Source organism: Nomascus leucogenys, chromosome 4 (assembly GCF_006542625.1).
Source record: "Nomascus leucogenys isolate Asia chromosome 4, Asia_NLE_v1, whole genome shotgun sequence".
Classification (NCBI taxonomy): Eukaryota; Metazoa; Chordata; class Mammalia; order Primates; family Hylobatidae; genus Nomascus; species Nomascus leucogenys.
This window is the reverse complement of record NC_044384.1, coordinates 143686767-143712608: the sequence shown is the minus strand read 5'-3', so window position 1 is coordinate 143712608 and position 25842 is coordinate 143686767. Positions and strand designations below refer to the sequence as shown.

Sequence of the window (25842 nt, the reverse complement as noted above, 5' to 3'; positions counted from 1 at the left end):
GAAAGTAGAGCGGGGGTTATTAGGGGCTGTGGGGAGGTGTGAGTCAGGGGTTGTTGTTTAGTGGGTGCAGGGTATCAGTTTTGCAAGATGAAGGAGGTTGATTGTACAACAACATCAATGTGCTTAGTGCTACTGAACCATAAACTTAAAATTGGTTATGATAGTAAATTTTAAGTTATACGTATTTTGCCACAAAAATACATTAATTTAAAAACTAACTTATGCAGAAGTGTGGATAAATGGCACAGGAAAACAGGTACAGGAGTGATTAAACTTCTACAAGTTGTACATAATCATATAGACCACTATATTTAATAGGGCAAGATCTTCAGGCCAATTTGTCTTTTATTCTTTAAAGGTTTTTTGGGGCTGGGCACCGTGGCTCACGCCTGTTATCCCAGCACTTTGGGAGGCTGAGGCGGGTGGATCACGAGGTCAGGAGTTCGAGACCAGCCTGCCCAACCTGGTGAAACCCCGTCTCTACTAAAAATACAAAAATTAGCTGGGCGTGGAGGCGTGTGCCTGTAATCCCAGCTACTTAGGAGGCTGAGGCAGGAGAATCGCTTGAACCCGGGAAGCGGAATTTGCAGTGAGCCGAGATCATGCCATTGCATTCCAGCCTGGGTGACAGGGTGAGGCTCCGTCTCAAAATAAATAAATAAATAAATAAATATATATATAAATAAATAAATGGTTTTTTGATGTAAGTGCAAAAGATGAGACAAAAGGAATGGCACAATAGAACCTATACTAGGGACAGAAGTGGAGTAAAAAGCAAAATGTATGCTTTGAAGATCTAAAATCTGAAAATTGAGCAAGCTCTCTTGCATCCAGCTTGACAGCAGAGGATCGCTTGAACAAATCTGTGTCCAAAAGAAAAAAAGCCAAGCCATTTGCTTAGGGGAGGAAAACTTTTCCTAATTAAAAACAAAATCCCAACGTTGGAAGAGCCACAGATCTTATCGTGATCTTACTACCGTTACACCAACATTCATGTCATTAAAATTATCCAGAGCAATTATCCAACTATATACATATATATGCGCAAGAACTAGAAGAAACCAGAGAATTAAGAAAATAGTTTGACACTGATATATTCATCTAATATTATACTTAATGTCTTCTGTGTGCCAAGCACAGTCCTGGGTGTCAGGGACACAACAGTGAACAAAACAGATAAAACTCCTGGCCCTCGTGTGGTTTATATGCTAATGTGGAAGACAGAAGATAAACCACATAGATAAGGGTGGTAGTTTGTCTTCAAAGACGACTGCCAACCATTCCTCTAATTGCTGCACACACTTGCCACTCTCCCCATCAAGAGGTGGAATCTATTTCCCTTTCATTTATATCTTCCTGGCCCTGAGACTTGCTCCAACCTATAGGATATGATGAAGTGTACACATGCCTTTTACAGGACCAGCTCCTGAGAGACCTCACAGCTTCCACACTCCCTCGCTTGGAGCCTAGAGCCATCAGGTAAGAAGTCTGGCTGTCCTACTGGAGGGAAGAGACTCAGCCAGCCCCCAGCTGAAGTGCAGATGTCTGAGTGAAGCCAGGCAGGTGTCCCAGTCCCAGCTGAGCTTCCAGATGAAGGCAACTGCGTTATGACTCCCACTGGCGCCATGTCCAGCAGAAGGACCATCCAGCTGAGCCCAGTCAAATCACAGAATCTTGAGAAACCATAAGTGGTTGTTTTAAGTCCTTAAGCATTGGGGCAGTTTGATATGCAGCTAATTGAAATAATAGTCTAAATGTAGTGTAGGTTCATTACTGATAACCCAGGGCAGTGCTAGAGCCTGTGAGTATTGCCTCACAAGAGGCAATAAATTTTCAGTTTTGTGAGCCATTATTAAGAATTACATTATATAAGGTTATAATTACAAACATTTAAACAAATAATATTCAAATATGTGTAACTATTTTACTACTGTCTGTTCTTGAGGTTACTTGCATGCACTGTGTCTGCATGGTGGAAATACTATGTCATGGTATGCTACTGTGCATCTCTTCCCACCTCCGTGTTCAGCCATGGTATGAGTGTTTACACCATGGAAACTGGCAAGCTCGATAAACCAGAGCTTGATTGTTTTAGTGTTTATCTGGACTTAAGAAAATGATAGAGAAAAATGTTCCTGTAGATTAAACTTAAAAGTGTATTATGGCGGGGAGCAGTGGCTCATGCCTGTAATGGCAGGACTTTGGGAGGCCAAGGCGGGCGGATCATGAGGTCAAGAGATCGAGACCATCCTCGCCAACATGGTGAAATCACATCTCTAAAATACAAAAATTAGCCGGGCGTGGTGGCGTGTGCCTGTAATCCTAGCTACTCGGGAGGCTGAGGCAGGAGAATCACTTGAACTTGGGAGGTGGAGGTTGCAGTGAGCTGATATCGTGCCACTACGCTCCAGCCTGGTGGCAGAGTGAGACTCCGTCTTAAACAAACAAACAAAAAGTGTATTATGTCTATAACTGCTACATTATGAATAGCGCAAAAATTTGAGGAAATATTCTTCCAGAAAAGCATCATTCAATTCAGGAAACAAATGGGTGAGGTTTTAATATACATCTTTGTCGTCATTTTACTTTGGTCTTCCTCATAAACATAAACAAATGCAGCAATCAACATTCATGCTGGAACTGTATTCACTTGACAACTGAAACCAGAGGTTGGCTACAAGAGTACTGCAAAAATTAACAAAAATGCTCTATGAGAATTATTTGGAACTTATAAGACATACAGTAGGGAATAGTGGGTTTTTTTAATTTATAAATTGATGCCTTTTCTATCAGTAAAATTTATAATAAGCTTATTCCCAAGATATATATATTTGTATATATGTGTGTTTATGTGTATATATATATGTATATATACATATATATGAATATCTTCCCCTGCCCTTCTCCACTCCCCCAACCCCTGCTCCAAAGAACCAGTTGTTAAACGGTTACCAGCATTCCTCTAGTTATTTCAGTGCAGTACGACCTAGCCTCTCCAGCCGATCTTCACTGATACATTAGTAAATCAAATAGAGTGACTTCACCTATTTGGTTTCTACTTCATCTCTTGTCAAACCACATTTTTGTTACGTTTACTGTGTTTTATTTTCAGCATATTACATCCTTCTCTTTAGAAGCCTGGTGGAAGTATTTCTTTAGTGGCAGGGGAGGTGGTGTTCTGGATTTCAAAGCATTTCCAGTGATGCTGTGCCATGCTACATTCTAAACAGCCACTTCTCACTCCCCTTCCTAGCGCCTCTGGGCCAAGCATTTGCTCCCTGACTCCTGAGAGCTGAGGGAGCCTCTTTCTCTGTAAAAACAGTCTTACTCGCCACATTCAGGGCACTGGGGTCCGGACAGTCATTCCCAACAAGGTCAGTCTCTATGACTCTATCAATTAACATATCTCTGGACCCTATGATGGGCTTTTGACAGTCTAAGAGATTACTCACTTGTATTAGATCAACAGACATTCAAATAAGCATAAAAGAATAAAAATAAGTGAATTAAGATATAAATGGGTGTGTAAGCCATTACATCAATTTTACACATGAACCTGCAAATAGGGCAGGGCTCTGGGGGCTGGCTCCTTGGGTTGACCTTCAGGCTGGTGGTGGGATCATTTACAGGCTCGCCCCCTCACGTCTGGTGCCTGGGATGGGAAGACTCAAGCATACAGAGTTGAAGGGAAGAATTAAACCATTCGTAACTTTAATTTTGTTTAATTTCCCACACTGCACTGATGTACATACTTTAAATTTAGAAGAAGTCCAATTTACCTATTTTTTTCTTTTATTGCCAGTGCTTTCGGTGTCATTTCCAAGAAATTACTGCCAAATCCAATGTCATGAAGGTTTTCCCCTGTGTTTTCTTCTATGAGTTTTATAGCTTTAGCTTTTGCATTTAAGTGTTTGACTTATTTTGAGTCAATTTTTGTATGTGGTGTAACAGAAGAATCCAACTTCGTTCTTTTGCATGTGGATATCCAGTTTTCTCAGCACCATTAATAAGACTACCGTTTCCCTGGAGAGGGCTTTTTGGAGGCCTTGTCAAAAATCAACTGATGATATACACAGTGGCTTATTCCTTGGCTCTCTTCTCTATACCATTTGTTTCTCTGTCTGTCTTTAAGCCAAGACCACACTGTTTAATTACCATGGCTTTGTAGTAAGTTTTGAAATCAGGAACTGTGAGTCCTCCAACTATAGTCTTCTTTTTCAAGACTATTTTAGCTATTCAGGGTTCCTTAATATTCCATATGACAGACAGGCGGAGTAGTACACACCTGTAATCCCAGCTATTCAGTAGGATGAATATTTGAGCCAAGGAGTTCAAGTCCAGCCTGGGCAACATAGTGACACCATGTCTCATAAAGAGAGAGAGAGAGAGAAAGAGAGAGAGAGAGAGAGAGATTTTCTGTAAACTTTAGGATGGGCTTTTCTGTTTCCATAAAAAATACAGGCCAGGAGCGGTGGCTCACTCGTGGAATCCCAGCACTTTGGGAGGCTGAGGTGGGCAGATCACCTGAGTCAAGAGTTCAAGATCAGCCTGGCCAACATAGCAAAACCCTGTCTCTACAAAAATACAAAAACTAGCCGGGCATGGTGGTGTGTGCCTGTAATCCCAGCTATTCGGGAGGCTGAGGCGGGAGAATCGCTTGAATCCGGGAGGCAGAGGTTGCAGGGAGCCAAGATCACGCCATTGCACTCCAGCCTGGGTGACAGAACGAGACTCCATCTCAAAAAAAAAAAAAAAAATACCACTGAGAGAGATTTCATTGAATCTGTAAATCCCTTCAGGTAGTATTCACATTTAAGCAATAGTATGTCTTCCCGTACATGCACATGGGGGTAATTTTTCATTTACAATTTCAATATTTTGGGGGTTTTCAGTGCACAAGCCTCTTGCCTCCTAGGTTAAATATATTCCTAAGGATTTTAGTCTTTGTATTGTAAATGAAAGTTTTTAAATTTCCTTTTTAGATTGTTATTGTTAGTTACAGAAATGTAACTGATTTTTTGTATGTTGATTTTACGTCCTGCAACTTTGCTGGACTTGATTGGCTTTCATTCAAAAATGTATTTTGTCTTCATTTCTGAAGGACATTGTTGATGCACATAGAAATCTGGGATGACAGAGTATTGTCGGAGGAATGGGGTTTGGCTGCTTGTTTTTTTCTTGCAGCACTTAAAAGGTGTTCCACTGTTTTCTGGCCTCCATGGTTCCAGTGAGAAGTCTTCAAATTTTTCTTCCCCTGTATGTAATCTGTTGTTTTCATCTACCTGCTCCCCACCCCTCTTCTTCTTTTCCCCTTGCAGTTAGATTATTGTGTCTTCGCACAATATTTTTCACGTGTATCCTGATTGGGGTTCATGGAAGTTTATGTTTTTCCCTGAATTTGTTAAGTTTTAAGCATGCCATTATGTTTCAGATAATTTTTCCACACTTATCTATTTCTCTTCTCCTCTGGGACTCCGAGGACATAAAGGTGAAACATTTTGATATTATCCCACAGGTCCCTGAGGCTCTGTTCATTTTGTTTTAAATCTTTGTTCTTTCTCTACTTCAGACTGGATAATTTCTATTGATCATTCTCCACTGTTTCTCTGACATCTCCATTCTACTATTAAGCCCATCCAGTGAATTATCTTCTTGCACTATTTTGCATTTTTCAGTCCTAAAATATTCATTTTGTTCTTTTTTATAGTTTTGATTTTCCTATTGAAAACTCATTTCCATTTTTTTCATTTATTTCAAGTATAGTTATAATAGCTCTTTAAAGACTTTGTGTGCCAGTTTCAATATCTGGGTCATCTCATGGTTGCCATTTGTTGATTGTCTTTTCCCTTGAGAAATGGGAATATTTTTCTGGTTATTTGTATATCAAGTAATTCTGCATTCTATCTTGGACATACTATTATGCTGAGCAGCTCTGGGCTCTGTGTGATCATGCTGATTTTTTGTGGTTTGTTTTCGCAAGCAATCAGCCTGTTTTGGTTCAGACAGCAAGTTCCTTTTTGCTTTTTGTGGGCAGTGTTTTCTATCTCAGTTCTCCAAGCTTTTCTTATGCTTCTCTGGGTCTGTTGTGTGCACTCACAGCTTTGGATGGGCTCGAGAGTTGGCTAGATTCATACACACAATTAGGGGATGCCCTTCTCCAACGCACTTCTCTCTGAGATGTCCCCCACATAGTCTGACTCCCAGAAGCCCCTTTTCCCAGTTCCTGTGATCATAATGATAGTTTTCTCTTGGGGTTTCAGCTGCCCCCATCAGCACCACAGTAGTATAGCTGTGCACAGTGAGCTGCCCTTGTGGCTGGATCAAGACAGAAAAAAGGAAGAAAAGAAAAGTAAATGGGGACTTCCCATCCCCTGCACTCTTGACTAATTTTTCTGTGGTCAGAAAGGAAGGGTTTCTTTTTTTTGAGACAGTCTTGCTCTGTCACCCAGGCTGGAGTGCAGTGGCATGATCTTGGCTCACTGCAACCTCCACTTCTCAGGTTCAAGCGATTCTCATGCCTCAGCCTCCTGAGCAGCTAGGATGACAGGCAAATGCCACCACACCAGGCTAATTTTTGTATATTTTGTAGAGACAGGGTTTTGCACGGCTGTTCTCAAACTCCTTGTCTGAAGCAATTCTCCTGCCTCGGCCTCCCGAAGTGCTGGGATTACAGGAGACAGCCACCACACCTGGCTGAAAGGAAGGGGTTCTCTTCGAGTTTCTGCTCTCTATGTCCACTGTCAGGCTCTATAGTTAACGCTGCAGCCACCCTTGTGTGGAAGGCAAAAGATAAAGAAAGAAAAAAAACTTGGAAACTCACTGGTATTGGTCATTTTTCAAGTTTTTATTTCTCTCCCCTGCTGTTGTTTACTTTTCAGAGTCTTCGGGTAGATGCTTTTTGTTCTCAAAGTTAGTTGTAATCAGTGGAAGAGTTAGGGACTAAAATATTCTTGTTGAATTTAGAAAAGAGTTCTGGTCAACCTCACTTACTGAGCTGTTAGCTCCAAGAAGGCATGGACCATGTCTGTCTTCTCCCATGTGATACATGGTAAGGTCAAAATAATTGTTAAATTAATTAATACTGGGCAAAGAAGAATGAACAACAAAATAGTGAAGTAAATTTTTGAAAACTTTAATTTTAGGTTCAGGGGCACATGTGCAGATTTGTTATATAGGTAAACTCATATCACAGGGGTTCGTTGTACAGACTATTTCATCACCCAGGTACTAAGCCTACTACCCAATAGTTATTTTTCCTGATCCTCTCCCTCCTCCCACTCTTTACCCTCAAGTAGGCCTCAGTGTGTCTTGTTCCCCCTTTGTGTCCATGTGTTCTCATAATTTAGCTCCCAGTTATAAGTGAGCACATGTGGTATTTGGTTTTCTGTTCCCGTGTTAGTTTGCTAAGGATAATCACTTCCAGCTCCAGCCGTGTTCCTGTAAAGGACGTGATCGTTCTTTCTATGGCTTCGTAGCATTCCATGGTGTATATGTACCACATTTTCTTCATTCAATCTGCCATTGATGGGCATTTAGGTTGAGTCCATGTCATTGCTATTCTGAATAGTGCTACAATGAACAGTTGCCTGCATGTGTCCTTATGGTAGAATGATTTAGACTTCTTTGGGTATACACTGAGTAATGGGATTGCTGGGTCAAATGGTAGTTCCGTTTTTAGCTCGTAGAGGAATTGCTACACTGTTTTCTGCAATGGTTGAACTAATTTACATTCCAACAGTGAATAGGCATTCCTTTTCCCCCACAACCTCGCCAGCGTCTGTTATTTCTTGACTTTTTAATAATAACCATTCTGACTGGCGTGAGATGACATCTCATTGTGGTTTTGATTTCTCTAATGATCAGTGATACTAACTTTTTTCATATGCTTGTTTGGCCGTATGTATGTCTTCTTTTGAAAAGTATCTGTTCATGTCTTTTATATTAATTTTTAAAAACACTTTATGTAAACAGAATATATGTAGTGTGTCTAAGTGTGAGATAATGTTGTGGGAGTGATATATCTTTTGCTTAAGGCTTGCAATTAATGGCAAAATTTCTGTAGGCACACCATGGTTTAGAAAGATTTAAATGGAAGGATTTTTTTTACCACTGTAATATTAAATAATAAAGCTCTTGGCAGAAAAAGATAAATCTGAAAGTAATATACTATTGAGGAAACAATAGAAATTGGCATGGATTTACAAAAGATAAAAAACATTTAAAAATCCAAGTTTTAAGTTTTGATAACAAAAGTAGCAATAATGTGCAGAAAAGAAAATAAAGGAAGCAAGGAAGCTTATTATCCCCTCTTAACAATATGTGACACAAGCCTTGACAGCCGGAGACAATAGAAGCTGTACCTTTGAACTCTTCTTTGAGGTATCAGTGCCTGTCCAAAGGAGACAAAGCCATCAGAAAGACATGGAGAAGGCCGGGCGCGGTGGCTCACGCCTGCTATCCCAGCACTTTGTGAGGCTAAGGCAGGCGGATCATGAGGTCAGAGTTCAAGACCAGCCTGATCAACACGGTGAAACCCTGTCTCTACTAAAAATGCACAACAAATTAGCTGGGCATGGTAGCACACACCTGTAATCCCAGCTACTCAGGAGGCTGAGGCAGGAGAATCGCTTGAACCCGGGAGATGGACACTGCAGTGAGCCAAGATCACGCCACTGCCCTCCAGCCTGGCCAACAGAGTGAGACTCCATCTCAAAAAAAAAAAAAAAGAAGAAAGAAAGACATGCAGAAGCCCAATAATAAAACAGTCACAGGCCAAGGCCAGAGACACATATCTGGGGTCATCTGTCCAGAGAGAGTAACATTACATAAGATGCTGTTAACATCTTTTGGCAGAGGCGAAGGGGGATTATCACGGGGGTCCCCTCGTAGGCTGGAAGAGTGATTGATGTTCAGGCACAAATAACTATGGCTCATTCCAGTGGTTTGTCTTCAATGTTTTCTTTACAGAAATGAAAGGAATCAGGGCAGGGGACATTTCCAAAATATATATCTTTCAACAGAAAAGAATAATTTTAATAAATTTAAATGACAGAAATTATTAGAAGATTATAGATGGGAGAAATTGTTTGGTTAAATCTTAAGAGTCTCATTGTTTCAGAAATTTTGAAATGACTTATAAGAAAAAATTTTGAAAAATAAAGTGATTTTCAACACATTTTAAATAAAGCATGTAGATCCTTGAACACTGAATATGACCACACTGTTGAGTATTAAAAGTAGCGTTGAAAAATAATATTAGACTGTAAAACTAAAAGCTAGGAGTGAAGGAAAAAATGAAAACAAAAATTAAATGTTGTTAAAAGGCAGGCTAAATGCAAGGGGTATATTGGATGGGTGCCCAGACCATCCATAGCAAACGGCAGCAAGTATCATTCGATCATACACAGAAAGAAAAATAGGTGGTGAGTGGTGGAGGTGAGGAGGGAGAGCTGGCAGTCGTGATGACTGCAACACACTTCCCCAGAGAATCATAAGGAAGCTGGAAGAAAAGACTTCTACATTCCTACAGCCCTGGCCGACCAACCAAAAGGTCTTCAAACCTGTAATTCTACACTTTAGTTTGCAAGGCAATCAAAGACTGGATTTCACTCACAATAGTCCTTCAATGTGACTTTTGTCCTACTGGATATGCTATAATAAAACCTAAGTTACAACGCAAAGAAAGAAATCAAAACAATCACTATAAAGTCCATTTTCTCTGCCAAGATGAGTGGAAGTATATGAAGTCAAATTTGAATATGCATGGAGGATTGAGAATATGTACAAACATGTAAGCCAAGGTGAGGACACAGTGGAGGAGTTAAAGGAATGGTGAGCAGTGACCTGGGAATTAGAAGTCATGGGGCTTGGCCCCATTGCCATTGGTACCAGTTGTGGACCTAAGCAGACTGTGGCTCGCTTGGCCTTGATGTCCTCGTTGTTAAAATTGTATGCTGGCTCAACATCCCAACAACCCTTCTTGGCTCCTCTTGTGGTAACTTTTGCATAAGTGGAAACTGTAGAAAAGAGAACACAAAGCCTGTGACATGCAGATGGCAAGGCTTTAATATCACAAACTCAGACGTTCCAAATAGGCAACAGGCCCTGCAACCTAATCACCATCAGTAGGAAGGGCTAGTGGGCTGAGCACGGTAGCTCACAACTGTAATCCCAGCACTTTGGGAGGCCAAGGCAGGAGGACTGCTTGAGGTCAGGAGTTAAAGAGCTCCCTGGGCAACACCGTGAGATCATGTCTCTACAAAAAATGTTTAAAGTTAGCTGGGAGTGGTGACATATGCAGTCCCGTCCACTCGGAGCCCTGGAGTTCAAGGCTGCAACGACTATCATCACACCACTGCACTCCAGCCAGGGTGACAGAGAAAGACCTTGTCCTAAAAACAAAAACAAAAACAAACAAACAAAAAAACGAGAAGAAGCAGCAGGAAGAAAGAAGGAAGAAGAAAGAAAAAGAGAACTATACTAACACAAAAGTTGTCAAATTTTGTAGCCTGGTCAACACAGCAAGACCCCATCTCTAGGGGAAAAAAAAAATTGCCAGGCATGGTGGCATGCACCAGTAGTCTTAGTTACTCAGGAGGCTGAAGTGGAAGGATTGCTTGAGCCCACAAAATAATGGCTGCAGTGACCCGAGGTCATGCCACTGCACTCCAGCCTAGGTGACAGGGTAAGACCTTGGTCTCTAAAAAAAAAAAGACTTGTGGATACAGCTAAAGAAGTACGTGCAAGAAAATGTATGGCTTTAAAGTCATTTCTGAGAAAAAAAGGTTAAAAATCAACAAGCTTCCAACTCAAGAAGCTAAAAACCATCAAATTAAATACAGAGATAGTAGAAGGAAATAAATAAAAGGTCAGCTGGGCGCAGTGGTTCACGCCTGTAATCCCAGTACTTTGAGAGGCCAAGGAGGGTGGATCACGAGGTCAGGAGATCGAGACCATCCTGGATAACACAGTGAAACCCTGTCTCTACTAAAAATACAAAAAAAATAAATTAGCCGGGTGTGGTGGCGGGCACCTGTAGTCCCAGCTACGTGGGAGGCTGAGACAGGAGAATTGTGTGAACCCGGGAGGCGGAGCATGCTGTGAGCTGAGATCGTGCCACTGCACTCCAGCCTGGGCGACAGAGCGAGACTCCCTGGGCAACAGAGTGAGACTCTGTCTCACAAAACAACAACAACAAAAAAATTATAAAATTGACAAAGTCCTTGCTTGTTTGTTCAATGCAGAAAAGGTGGGAAAACAAGATCACCAATATCAGTTATGAAAAAGAGGACATAACTACAGAGATAAAGAATATTATAAGCAACTTTTTTTCTAGCAAATATGACAACTTAGATGAAGTGAACAAATTTCTTGAAAACCACGACTTATCAAATTTGACACAAGATAAAATAAGTTCAACTGTATATATCTGAAAGCCATTAAAACATTTAATTTTTAATTTTCGAAGTCAGCATGTATGTGTGTGTGTGCACATGTGTGTAAAATCTACACTTTAAAACCCTTCTACAGAGAAACCCAGGCTGGGCTCCAAAAGCTTAGCATTGACTTTAGCCTAAAGTTGTGCCTAACCACAGAGGGTCTGCGCAGCCCTGACTTCATCTTGGCCTCCCTGTACTTGCCTCCTCTTCACGGTCTTTTGCCTCATTTCATTCTTTGTTTTATTCTGCTGTTCTGCATGCATCATTGTAAGTCACTGTGCAGCTTCTATGTAACAAAGTGAAATATAGTCATGCTATACTTATAGATGGAGATACTATAAACACTGTACCCTTACAGGCTACACTACATTTATTTTTTAAAATTTATTTCTTCAAAAATAAATTAACCTTACTTCGCTATAACTTGTTTAAAAACTAATTTTTAAAAACGTTTTGATTCTTATAACACTTAGCTTAAAATACACATTGTACAGCTGTACAAAAATATTTTCTTTCTTCATATCTCTATTCTATAAGTCATTTTAAAACCTATTACTTTCTAAACTTTTTTTTACTAAAAACTAAAACACAAACACACACATCAGCTTTGGCCTACACAGGGTCAGGATCATCAATATCACTGTGTTCCATCTCCACATCTTATCCCACTAGAAAGTCTTCGGGGGAAATAACATGTATGGAGCTGTCATCTCCTATGACCACAATGCATCCTTCTGGATTTCTCCTGAAGGACCTCCCTGAGGCTCTTTAGGAAGTCCTGTTATTTTCAGAAATATGCCTTTGGTGGTTTGCTTGGTTTGTTTCTTTTTTACATCACAGATTTGCCTGCAAACAGATAATGCACCATGTACATTCCTCTCTATTAATGAAAACCTTTCAGTGTTGGGCTCTATGTTTTCAAACTTTTTAAGGAGCTTTCTGAGGTCTACAAAAGCTTCTGCCAAACCCTTCATTGTTACTTTTCTTAGGAGTTCTTTTTTCTCTGTTTCCTCTTCTCTTGCCTCTTCTTCAGCTATGCATTCCTGTTCCAGTTGCAACAGCTCCTCCTTCTTCAATTCCTCAAGAACCACCTCAAAGACCTCCTCTACATCATCCTCATTCACACCTAGTTGGAGTCATTTGCTATGACAACCACAGCCTTGGTTTTTGCAACCTCCTCATCCTGGCTAATCCTTTGAAGTCATAGACAAACCTCTTGAGTGTCTTCGTCCAGATTCCATTCATACACGCCTTGGTGACCATGCCAAGGTTCTTGATGCAGTCATAGTAAGGGAGGAGACCACCCTTCATATTGTCTTATGGCCAATTTCTGCCTCCAAAGAAAGAAGAAGTAAAAACTAAAAGGCAGAAATGAAATCCCCAGGCAGACAGCCCAGCACCGCGTGGCTGATCCACAGGCAGACAGCCCAGCCTGGTAGTTAAAGATCGACCCCTGACCTAACTGGTTATGTTATCTACAGATTCCAGACATTGTATGGAAAAGCATTGTAAAAATCCCTGTCCTGTTCTGTTCTGATCTGATTAACGGTGCATGCAGCCCCCAGTCACGTACCCTCTGCTTGCTCAACCGATCATCACCCTCTCACGTGGACCCCCTTAGAGTTGTGAGCCCTTAAAAGGGACATGAATTGCTCACTCAGGGAGCTCATCTCTTGAGACAGGAGTCTTGCCAATGCTCCCGGCCAAATAAACCCTTTCCTTCTTTAACTCAGTGTGTGAGGAGTTTTGTCTGTGGCTCGTCCTCCCACAATAGATGTTGTAATCCTTCTAGAGTTGCACCAGCGTCTTCTCAGCATCTTCCTCAGCCACAGCAATAGCCTAGGCAAAAGTCCTTCTCAGGTAGCAGGCCTTAAAGGCGCTATAAGTCCTTGGTCCATTGGTTGAATCAAAGAAGTGGTGTTTTGGAAGGAGAAACACCACCTCAATATTGGGATGAAGATCACCAATAAATGGAGTATGTGTGGGAGCATTAAGGGTAAGCACAATTTTGAAAGGTACCGTACGTTCTTCTCCAAACAATGCTGGCAGCTTCATTACTTCCTGCTCTCCCAAAGCATCAACATGTATGTGGTTTTGGGTTTCCATGTGATATGATTTGGCTGTGTCCCCACCCAAATCTCATCTAGAATTGTAATCCTCATAATCCCCAAGTGTTGAGGGAGAAACCAGGTAGACATGGTTGGATCATGGGGGTGGTTTACCCCATGCTGTTCCCATGACAGTTAAGTGAATTCTTATGACATCTGATGGTTTTACAAGCATCTCGCATTTCCCCTGCTGGCACTCTCTCTCCTTCTGCCTTGTGAAGAAAGTGCCTGCTTCTGCTTGGCCATCCACCATGACTGAAAGTTTCCTGAGGCCTCCCCAGCCATGCAGAACTGTGAGTCAATTAAACCTCTTTTCTTTAATAAATTACCCAGTCTTGGGTATTTCTTCATAGCAGCCTGAGAATGGACTAATACACCATTCTCAGGTGTACCAGAATAGTACCAATTATGACTGTAATTCTCTATTACTTCTGTGCTTCAGTGCTTATTTCTGTTGGGCTATAATTTTTTTGTTTCCAGTGACTTAATTACTTGGTCTATGACTTAATTACCTTGGATCCAATCACCAGGGGCTGAAGTGGACGATTTCGTAGTACAAATTTCATTCTGTAGCTGTGTCTCATAGAGCAGTGCCTCCAGGGAGTGAAACCACCTTTACAAAAGAAAATCATGATGGTGAAGGAGATCTGATCTAACCAACGCCCATCTTGCCTTTAACCTCCAAACTGCTCTTAATCATTTCTGGGCTCAGGCTAAGGTAACTTTGGAAGACATTTAGTTTACAGTTTAAATGACAGTATCTCTTCCCCAAAACTAAACCGCCTTTGTACAGCTAACGAAAGGCCATCAGGTAGAAAGATGAGGGGAGCCTGAGTTCTGCTCAGGTGAAGATGTGAATGGTTACCAGCCATTATTCCAGAGGTGACAAGACTTGACATTTCCTCCAACTACTCGTGCAGATAACATCATTATTGTAGAACCTAAAACTGGCCTTTTGAGATGTCCTTTCAGGTATTTGCATTTTTGACAACTGACATACTGGGACCATCAACAGGTCTTGTGGCCTCACCTAGAAGTAGACTCAGCACAGCATGCATGGGGACCATTTTCCACACCTCATGATTGCATCCCCAACAAATCAACAACACCCAAACTATCCTTGAAAAACTACAGCCTCTGAACTTCCAGGGAGACTGATTTGCATAATAAAACTCTGGTCTCCCATTCAGCTGGCTCGGCATGACATTAAACTCTTTCTCTATTGCAATCCCCCTGTCTTGATAAATCAGCTCTATCTTGGCAGCAGGCAAGATGAACCCATTGCATGGTTATAGGGGCACCTCCCATGAGGGGGAAGGATTGGGAAAACACCCATGTGCATCCACACAGTGGCAGTGTGCTGGGGACTTAGCATGGCACACAGATTCCCTCACATAGAGTCTAAGGTCGAAGGAGGTGTTGGCCCTCGGAGTGGCCGGCAAGGCCCCACACTCACTCACTCATGTGCTCCCTCCCTCGAGGGGCTGAGTGCAGTGGGCCGAGTAGACCCACCCCTGCTGCAAGTCTGGTAAAGGGGTCGAAACAAATCATGTGTCAGTAGGGGATCTAACTGATATTGGGCAAATACTGGAGGGCACAGCTAGGCAAGGGTCTCAGAACAAGCTGAGGCACAAACAGTTCTGTGAGAAGCACCTGTGGGATCTATTGTCCTGAGAGGGCTGTTTACCCAGAGAAGCCTCCTGGTATGCTGGGAAGTGGCTAGCCCGGCAGTCTATTGTTTGGATAAATGGACATTTAAGAGATTCCTGAAGAAAACAAAAAGTTATTGACTGGTTTTATAGCCTTATCTTCCTGGACAAGAATTTCCTGGAACAAAGAGTTGAGAAAAGAATTTTTATCTGAGGAATGATAGTCCTTTTAATTATCAGGCCAATAGAGACATTAAAATAAGATCACAGAAGCCCAGCAAGGAGGTGTGTGCCTGTAGTCCCAGCTACTCAGGAGGCTGAGGCAGGAGGATCACTTGAGCTCAGAAGTTCAAGACCTGCCTGGGCAACACAGCTAGACCCTGTATCATAAAAAATAAAAAAGAACATATAACAAGACCATGGTCACATCCTACTCCCCCCTTGAGCTATACATTCATCTCTTAAAACTGTTTGCTATTGCCACAAGTAGCTATAAATTAACCTAATAAAGCTGCAACTGACACTATAACCCACAGCCTACAGCTTAGCAATATATAGCCAATCACTAATCTATGTTATTTATGTGAACCCCAAAGAGATTTCCTGACAAATCACTTTGTATCAGCCCACTCTCTGTCCCCATTTCCCTTTAAAAATCCACTTGTAATCGCTGCTAATTGGAGTGGATATTCAGGGTAACTTGAAACTATGCTCCCAGGTTGCAATCCTCAAGCTTGGCCCCAGTACACTCCCTATTTATGTTAATTTTGCCCCAGCTTCTTCCTTTTAGGTCAACAGAATCCAGTCACATTGAAGTTGGCTTAGTCCTGACAGTCAGGTCATGGCATACCTAAGCATCCATCGTCTGGGCAGAGCTGCGTACTGAGGACAGGGAAGCAGCTCATGGTATAGCCTTGCAGGCCACAGGCAGGACTTAATTTGGATTTTTTCTGAGCTGGGAGTATTTCAAGCACAGAAGTGATAAGAGTTTGCTAGGGCTGCTGTAACACAGTACCACACACTGGGTGGGTTTTAAAAAAAAAGGCATTTATTGTCTCTCAGTGCTGGGAGCAGAAAGTTTAAAAACAAGCTGTCAACAGGGTTGGTTCTTTGTGAAGGCTGGGAGGAAAATGACACCAAATATTTCACCCCAAAATAGACTTTGACATACTTCAAAATGGCTATTCAGAAGGCCTGTAAACACAAGAATTGCCCTGCAAATCTAGTCTCCCCTTTTGAGTTGGGGGGAGGGGGGAAGGAGGTTTGCATCTGCAGAGGAAATAAAGCGAAGTAAACAACAGCTGTAAGAAGGCTTTCTCTGAAGCCCCCTTTGTCCGGATCTAGGAAAGATGACCTGAGAGTCTCAAACCTTTAGAATCTGACAAACACTTCCCACCGCCTACCTACCATCTATTCTTCCTGAGGGCTGCTACCTTGGTTTCCTCTGCATAACAAGACTGCCTTAGGTGCCAGGTCTCCTCTTCTCTCCTCCCATGACCTGTTTTGTTAGGACCCAAGTCCCCATTCTCTCTGTAACCTCAAGATGGTATAAAAGCATCAACCAGCCTGAAGTGGTGGCTCATGCCTGTAATCTCAGCACTTTGGGAGGCCAAGGAAGGCAGATAACTTGAGGTCAGGAGTCCAAGACCAGCCTGGCCAACATGGTGAAACCCTAAAAATACAAAAATTACCTGGGTGCAGGGGCACATGCCTGTAGTCCCAGCTACTCGGGAGGCTGAGGTGGGAGAAATGCTTGAACCCAGGAGGCAGAGGTTTCAGTGAGCCAAGACTGTGCCACTGCATTCTGGCTTGGGCGACAGAGCCTCGAGACTCCATCTCAAAAAAAATAAAAAAAAAAAAAAGCATCGTCCACTTGGCCATTTGAGTTTTTCGTATTTTGTATGACTTCTGGGCCTGAATGCACGTTAATAAACATGCCTTTTTTTCCTTGTTGATCTGTCTATTCCCAGGGGTGTTTTTGTTTTTGTTTTGAGACGGAGTCTTGCTCTGTCACCACACTGGAGTGCAGTGGTGCGATCTCAGCTTACTGCAATCTCCACCTCCCGGGTTCAAGCGATTCCCCTGCCTCAGCCTCCTAAGTAGCTGGGATTACACGCACGTGCCATCACACCCAGCTAATTTTTTGTATTTTAGTAGAGACGGGGTTTCACCATGTTGGACAAGATGGTTTTGATCTCCTTTCCTTGTGATCTGCCTGCCTCAGCCTCCCAACCCAGTTTGCTTTATAGGATCAAATCAGTGAAACCTGAGGGGGGAAAATAAACTTCCCTATAGAGGGAAGGATCTGTTCCAGGCCTCTCTCCTTGGCTTGTGGACAGGCCCCTTCTCCCTGCAACTCTTCACACCATCTTCCCACTACATGTCTGTGTCTAAATGTCTTCTCAGAAGGATTAGGGCCCATCCTAATGACCTAATGACCTAATTTTAATTTGGGTACCTCTGTGGAGACCATAGCCAAGTAAGGTCATGTGCTGAGGCAGGGCAGGGGGCTAGTACTTCACCATAAGAGTTTGGGCTTTATAACATTGTGCCATTGTGCTTAAAAGACTATTTTCAAAAACAATAAAAAATTTAGGAACAGTAGCATTGTTTTACTTTTTTATTTTTTCAAATTTTTCACAGTTAGATGCTCATACCTGCTTCTGCATTCAATCTGCTGCCATGTTTTGTGTTTTGTTGTTGTTGTTGTCATTTTTGGCTGAAGTATATAAAGAAAATCCAGCCTTACATAGATTTGTAATTGGAAAAAGGGAGGGTTTTTGCGGGGGGTGGTGGTGCAGGGGAACGGGGTCTTACTCTGTCCTCCAGGCTGGAGTACAGTGGCGTGATCTCAGCTCACTGCAACCTCCTGGGCTCAGGTGACCCTCCTACCTTAGCCTCCTGAGTAGCTAGATGAGACTACAGGTATGCACCACCACATATGGCTAATTTTTGTGTTTTTTTGTGGTGAAACATGCGGTTTCGCCACGTTACCTAGGGTGGTCTCAAACTCCTGGGTTCAAACAATCTGCCCACCTTGGCCTCCCACAGTGCTGCGATTATAGGCATGAGCTACCTGTAGTGCCCAGCCTAGAATGGGTATTTTTATAGCCTTTTCAGATAATGTGACTATTCTTCTTTCATATTACACTAAAACTCAGGAACTAGTAATTGCTTAAAGGTTAGTAGCCATGTAAAGTCTGAAATTACATCAGTGAAATTTTTGTAGTTAAATTAAAACCTATTGGTATATCTTGTGCTTGCAAGAGCCATTTACCCATTCATCATTTTAAAATATCATGCATTATTTAAAAAACATTGGCTTACTGCATTGTGCCAACCTTCGAAATTCTGACACATTTCGTCATAGAGTATTGAAAAATCACAATGGTTGCTATTACCACAGACCTCATGAAAAAAGTCTTCAAAAATTGAGAAGGTGTCAAGCTCATAGAGCAAGATAAGTTTTCCAAGATTCAAGTTTTCACTTGAAAGCTTCAATTTTATTGTTGGCAACATTATCCACTGTTTTCTCCAGACTCACCACTTTATCTGCCAGTTATTCTTTCAAGCAAAAGTGATGTTCCATGAAAAAAGTAGCTCTCAGCTTGGAGCTCAGAGGTTGTTTCCTACAGGGGAGCTACTGAGCTTTGGTATGCTTCCTATGTGCTTCACGCAAGTTCGGTTTAGTCACATGGAGTATTCATAAGATGTGTACTCCACAGTTGAGATTTAATAAAATTGACTTTCTTTTTTGCTATCACACTGAGGCTATTCTTAAGTGTTTTTCTGCCATGATCACATGGTGATGAAGAACATGATGGTCACTAGTAGGTACCTTTCTGTGTCATTGCCTTACTCGCAGTGAGGTGCTAGTGGATTTACCTACTCCCACCTTTGCATCACCACTGTAAATCTAATAGTGAAAAGGCAAATGATGTCTCAGTATCACTGTGAAACCATTTTTCCCTTGGACCACCTGAAAGGGTCTTGAGGAGCCTGAAGGCTTCAAGGTCCACACTTCAAAAAAACACAGCCCTAGACTGGTGGCGGCCCATTACGGGTGGGGTCGGCTTCTCCCCAGATCACATGGGCTCTGTTGGGAGGGGTGGCTGTCTGCAAGTCCATCTTAGTCACCTCAAGGAGGGAAGGGGCAAAGGACTGCCAAGCATCTACTGCGTAAGTAGATACCTGTAACCTCTGGGTAAGCAAGTGGGATTGGGTGCGGCATGAGGGAAATGTCCACATTTCATTCAATATTCAAAACATAGTATTGCTTACACTTTTTATAATAGGAATGGCTTCTTGTTTTATCTGTGCAAACAGCAAAATAACAGTATGAACGGGAACTGACCAAAGTTGTATTTAGTTTTTACAGAAATAGGATCATAGTGCATGTATTATCCAGCAACTTGCTTTGTCACCTAGTGTCCTGGAGATCTGTCCACAACTAGGTATTTAGGGCTACTTATTCCTGTCCAACTGCTGCATACCATTTCACGTATCAGTACTGTGTATCCACAGAGCCATTCTGCTACTGATGTGCACTTAGGTAGATTGACTAATTAAAAGGGTATCTGTCTGTATTAGGCTGTTCTTGCATTGCTATAAAGAAATACCTGAGACTGGGTAATTTATAAAGAAAAGTGGTTTAACTGGCTCGAGGTTTGGCTGGCTGTACAGGAAGCAGAGTGCTGGCATCTGCTCAGCTTCTGGGGAGGCCTCAGGAAACTTACAATCACGGTGAAAGGAGAAGGGAGAGCAGGACCAAGAGTGAGTGCGGAGGTGCTACATGGTTTTCAACCACCAGATCTCGCGAGAATCACTGACTATCCTGAGGACAGTGCCAAGAGGGATGGTGATAACTATTCATGAGAAAACTGCCCCCATGATCCAATCGCCTGGCACCAGGCCCCACCTCCAACATTGGGGGTTAATACTGATAATGAGATTTAGGTGGAGACACAGATCCAAACCATATGGCTGCCCATTCTTAGAATATACTGTCAAATTTCCTTCCAAGGACACTGTACATGAGGGATTCATTTTTCTCTCCATACACGGTCACCATGAAAGGCTAAGCTACTATCATCCTTTCTAACTGGGAGTCTAGCTATAGTCTCCAAACTGTTTAAAATGTGCTCTCCACAATGCCTGAACAACTTTTAAAAAGATCAAATATAAGCATGTCACTCCTCTCCTTAAAATCTTAGTAGCTTCCCTGTCCTTTGGGATAAACTCTAAAATCTTTATGTGTCTCCCAAGACCCTGCTGTCATCTAGTTCTTGCCTATCTTTCCAGACTCAATCCCCACCATCCTTGTCTCCTTTCCTTACACCAATTATTTCTGTAAAAACAATCTTCAACTGGAGGCATGCGTATCCCTGAGAATATGGACACATGTGGTCATGAGCAGTTTCAAGGGATTCAGTTTTCAGATCCCAACTCTTCTAAAAGTGATCTGCCTGAGGACTCCTGGAGTCCAGGCCCACCTGGCATTTCATAATGGCTCCTCTCCCACCTGGCACATCCCAAATCTTACTACATTGTGCTGCCCTGCTGAGGTAGAAAGGTAAAATAACCCTGAGGACACCAACAGAAATAACTTATTTAAGAGATGCATTTCTTGTAAATTTTTTTTTTTTTTGCCTACAATTCCTTATCAGATTTTGTGAAACACACTGATTAAACTGCGTAATGCTAATAATAGTAACAGCTCAATCCAGAAGAAAATTTGCTTCTTAGAACCGAAATGATACAGCCTGACCAATAAAAAACTTTGAAGGATAGAGCATATTCAATTATGAAAGAATCCTGTGGTAGAAGCGAAATAAAAATATTTTCAGGGAGAAAAATGATCAAGGCAAAATTTTCAACTGGTCAAAGGCTTAAGTATTTTTGAAATGAATGATGGGGTGGATATTAAATCACTATGATATTCATAACTCAATGCATAGATTTAAAAATTTTCTGTAACCACTTTATTTTCAAAACATTATTCACAACTCATCAGAACTTCGTAACTACTTAAATTTATAATTAAAAGCCTTTTTAAATTTATCATTAAAAGCCCCCCACCCACCTTTTTATTTTTGACACGGAGTCTTTCTCTTTTGCCCAGGCTGGATTGCAGTGACGCGATCATGGCTCATAGCAGCTTTGAACTCCTGGGCTCAAGCAATCCTTCCAACTCAGCCTCCTGAATAGCTGGGGCTACAGGCATGCACAATCACACCCACCTAATTAAAAAAATGTATTTGTAGAGATGGAGGTCTCACTCTACAAATCGCTTAAGTGATCCTTCCTCCTTGGCCTCCTAAAGTGCTGGAATTACAGGTATGGGCCACCATGCCCAGCTGATAAAAACATTTAAATATCAATTTAAGAATGTGTGATAGGAATACACAGCATTCTTTCAAGGGGCATCTCAACAAATTCTAAAAAGAACATTGTGGCCCACTCCAGTGCTATGCATGAGAATATGGTGTTTTCTCAGCTTCAGGCGTTCAAACATGCCATTCTCACGCGGAAAGCCCACTAAGTCCCTCAAGCTTCACTTGAAATACCATTTCACCTGAGAAGTCTTCCTTGTCTCCAGAGTAAATTAGATTGCCTTGATATATGCTCCCATAGAACCATGAATGTCCCCTTTTCATCCCACAGGTAACTCCTTCTTAAATGTACAAGGAAGGCATAGACAGAATTCACCTTTCACTGTTCCACTGGTGCCCAGCAGGGTATGTAGAGGAGGAAGTTGGCTGTGCTCTGAAAGAAGCACCATTCCAGTAAAGGGGAGGAAAAGGTCATCAGACTGCAAGGGCCCAACGAAAGTACAAGGTAAGGAGGCAGAGGGTGTGGGCTGATTATAAACTAAGAGGTTTGCACGGAAAAAGGAGAAAAAAATAAAACAGGGCCGGGTAGTGGCAGAAAGAAAGGGTGGGTCTGTGTTCACAGGAAGAGAGGAGAGCGGGAGCAGCACAGAGAATAACTGATAAAGTCAGGAGCTGGGTTTGGAGATAAAGAGGGAACAAGAGAAAGTTAAGTTCTGTGTTTTCATGCCAAACATTGCACAAAAGTTTACAACTTGGTGACTAACAGTAACCTGGGGTGATTCACAGTAACAAATTTACACATAAGCACATATTTATTGACTTTATACATAGCAATTCTAACATGAACACAGAACCTGCTTTATCTTTTCACACATTGTTCTAGTGTAGAGATGTCTGGTCTCAGTTAAAGAAAGCATAAGGAGCATTAGTTGTGCATTGTCCACACCTGTGACTTCTTTCCTCCAGTACTAAACCTAGTGCTGCTTATGATACAGGGCAAAGACAGCCATAGAGAGACAGAAGCTCCTTCTACTGTGTAACGCTTCCTTCTGGCCTTCAAATACTTGTGACTTGAGAGATCTCTATTCACCTGGCTTTGTCCCCAAAGGTCACCATCTACCAATGATGTTGTTACTTGATGTTAATCATGTATAAAGAAAGTAGCTACCATCCTGGCCCTGAACTTTCCACTGAAATGCCATCCTGCCTAAAGGTAACACAGGCTTCCATTATGATGGTGCTGGTGGGGGGAAATATATATATATATGGTAAAGCATATGGCATTCTTTTAAAGTACAACTATCCTTGAAAAGGGTGACATATTAAAGTATTTTTACTGCAGCCAAAGGGGAGGAGAAAGATCCAGAAGGCCTGTGGATCTGCTTTAACATCAATAAAACAGCCATCCAGCCTTCCTAGCTTTGAGTGAAGGCTACAAACTTATGTTTTTTATGGATTATACATGTGCATGCAAGTACTCTACTACAGCAAAAAACGAGGCTCCTTATTAGAAAAAAAAAATCAGAAACAAGTACAACAGGCTCTGAGGAAACGAAGCAAGAGTGAATTCTGAAAAGGTCTAATCAACAGTATGGAAAGATCGTTGTGCGGTTGTTCTTCGGCTATGCATAAACATGTAATTATCATCATTACTGTGATGGGAAAAACACGGACCCTAATTCTGAAACACCCTGGTGGAGAGAGACGGGCAGGAGGGGCTGCTGCGCACTCAGAGGGGAGGCTGAGGAGGCGGAGTCCCCTTGCAAAGGACTGGCAGTGAGCAGATGGGGACACCCGAGCTGCCTCGCGACCTGGGCCAGCCTGCCTACAACCTGGGCCCAGCTGCCTGCAAGGCTGAGACCTCCGATAACGCTAACACCCCCTTTCTCACTGCTCTAATTATGTGCATCCCGGCGCCCAGGAGCTTGTGAGCAGGAGGTGTGCGTTCCAGACAACTCCAGAGACCCTTAAACCTGCCCGCGCGCACGTCCGGCCGAGGGAGCAGAACAAGAGGCACCCGGACCCTCCTCTTGCCGGCACCCACCTTCACCCAGCTCCGTCAGTCGCCACCTCCCTTCCCGCGTCCGCAGCCGGCCCACCTGGGGAGCGTGCGCAGTGGCCGGAGCCGGGTTGCCCGCGCGCCCAGCAGGTAGTTATACGACAACTGTCGGCCCAAACCAACCAATCAAGAGACGTGTTATTGCCGCCGACGGGGAACTATGGCAATGGGCGACCAATCAGAAGGCGCGTTATTGCCGCGGAGCCCCTCCCCCGTCAGGGGGGGATGTGGCGATGGGTGAGGGTCATGGGCTGTGAGCATCCGTGAGCCGTCGATTCGGGAGGGCCGCGGGTTCCCTTGCTTTGCCGCCGCGAGTGGCGCACGCAGCCCCGCACTCGCCTACCCGGACCCCGGCGCCGGCGCGGCCCATGCGGCTGGGGGCGGAGGCTGGGAGCGGGTGGCGGGCGCGGCGGCCCGGGCCCGGGCGGTGATTGGCCGCCTGCTGGCCGCGACTGAGGCCCGGGCGGCGGGCGGGGAGAGCAGGCGGAGCTCGCTGCAGCTGAGCTGAGAAGATGCTGCTGTCCCTGGTGCTCCACACGTACTCCATGCGCTACCTGCTGCCCAGCGTCGTGCTTCTGGGCACGGCGCCCACCTACGTGCTCGCCTGGGGTGTCTGGCGGCTGCTCTCCGCCTTCCTGCCCGCCCGCTTCTACCAAGCGCTGGACGACCGGCTCTACTGCGTCTACCAGAGCATGGTGCTCTTCTTCTTCGAGAATTACACCGGAGTCCAGGTGAGCCGCCTCCCGCTCCCGGGTCTCAGCGTCCATCCGAGCTCCCGGGGGCGCGGACCTCTCCGCTCCCCCCGCAACTGGCGTGGGTCACCCGGCCAGCCCGGCGGACCCAGCACGGAGAGCACGTGCCGCCTCCCCGCCTTCCTCTCCGCATGCTTCCTGCCGGTCTGCCGAGATCGCTCTCTAGGAAGCTGTGGCTGCGTCGTCCCGAGGCTACGAGTGGGACCCGCCGCCCCTTTCCCCGCCCGTCGCCTGGGTCTGATGCTGCTTAGCAAAGTGGCTGCAGGTGCACGTTTTAAATAGGGCACGCGTTTGGCAGTTTCTGGCCTTTGGTCCAAAGAGGTGGTCATGTTGGAAGAGATCGGAGACGTCTACACTCCGAAGTGCGCTTTTACAGCGACCTTCTCTTGAAACAGAAGTACAACTCGGTCTTGTGTTCTTCCCCCAGGACAAGTGAAAGCTGGGCGAGGAAATGAATACATTTGTTACGGTAGAAGCCTAACTAGATACAATTCTTGCCAACTTTAACTGGGCTTGAATGTGTGGGTGATCTGTTGTCTGATTACTTTCTTTCTGTTACTGTTTCTCTGTAAAGATTGGATTCGTAGATTAAACTTGAGAAACAAACGGTAAAAGTAGAAGGCCCTCTTTAACAGTAGGTATTTGAAGTCTTATTACAAAAAGGTGAATTTTTCTTTTATTTCTCAGTTTGAAAGAACAGCTTTATTCTTGGTTACTCCTGATGTCCACTTAGTCCTCTTTTACTTTTCTTGGTAGGGTTAGGGTGGGATGGGGAAAATGGGACGGTATGATTTTGTCTTTTTAACTTTTTTTTTCCACCTACAGCAGCTGTTTTTACCCTATGGTCAGTCAGCTACTATGTTTAGTTTGCAGTTGCACTGCTGATCGACCCTTGATGGCCCCAGTCGGAAGTTGTTAGGGGGGAAGACATTAGGAGAGGCCAGGGCCTCCATTTAAACCAGTGCCTGTAAGTGTCTCCTTGGAAAGAAAAAAAGGTACTGTTCCAGATCATGGTTTCCTGGTAACTGACGTTTAAAATGAGCCTCATTTAAAAATTTCAATAATTCAGGCTAATTTTTTCCCTTTATGTGGTAACTCCACCAAGTTCGTCTAAATGTATGATTTTTATCATGATTAAGTTTTTACTTTCACATCATGTGACAACTGGCCTGGGATGGGATATAAGCTCAGAATACAAAGTCATTCACCTCTTAAAAAAATAATTCTATCTGTGGCGGGTTATGTTATTTTTGTTCAAGGAGTACACAATATGATGCAGAATACACCATTGAAGGATTTTTTTGGTTTGGCAAGTTCTTATTTTTTTAAATGGCTGTAAAACCTTTCAGTGTTTCTGAAATTACATACCTTACCTTATGTTCAGAGCTCCAATTTACTTCTTGATTTCCCAGCAAGTGATTTTGAAAACATTTAATGTGATCATTTCCCTCCTTCTCTATTCAAATCAAAGGAACTATCATCCAGCACTAATTTTCATGCATTT

General features: G+C 43.2%; 1 protein-coding gene across 2 annotated transcripts in view; it reads left to right on the top strand.

Moving 5' to 3' along the window:
• The first annotated feature begins 23781 nt into the window (after positions 1–23781).
• AGPAT5 (1-acylglycerol-3-phosphate O-acyltransferase 5) overlaps positions 23782–25842 on the top strand; it is a 54630-nt gene continuing 52569 nt past the window's right edge. For both annotated transcript variants that reach the window (XM_030812413.1, XM_030812412.1), the window contains exon 1: positions 23782–24317. In XM_030812413.1, the coding sequence (XP_030668273.1) occupies positions 24099–24317 (219 nt within the window). In that variant the 5' untranslated portion in view covers positions 23782–24098. The remainder of the gene's footprint in view (positions 24318–25842) is intronic.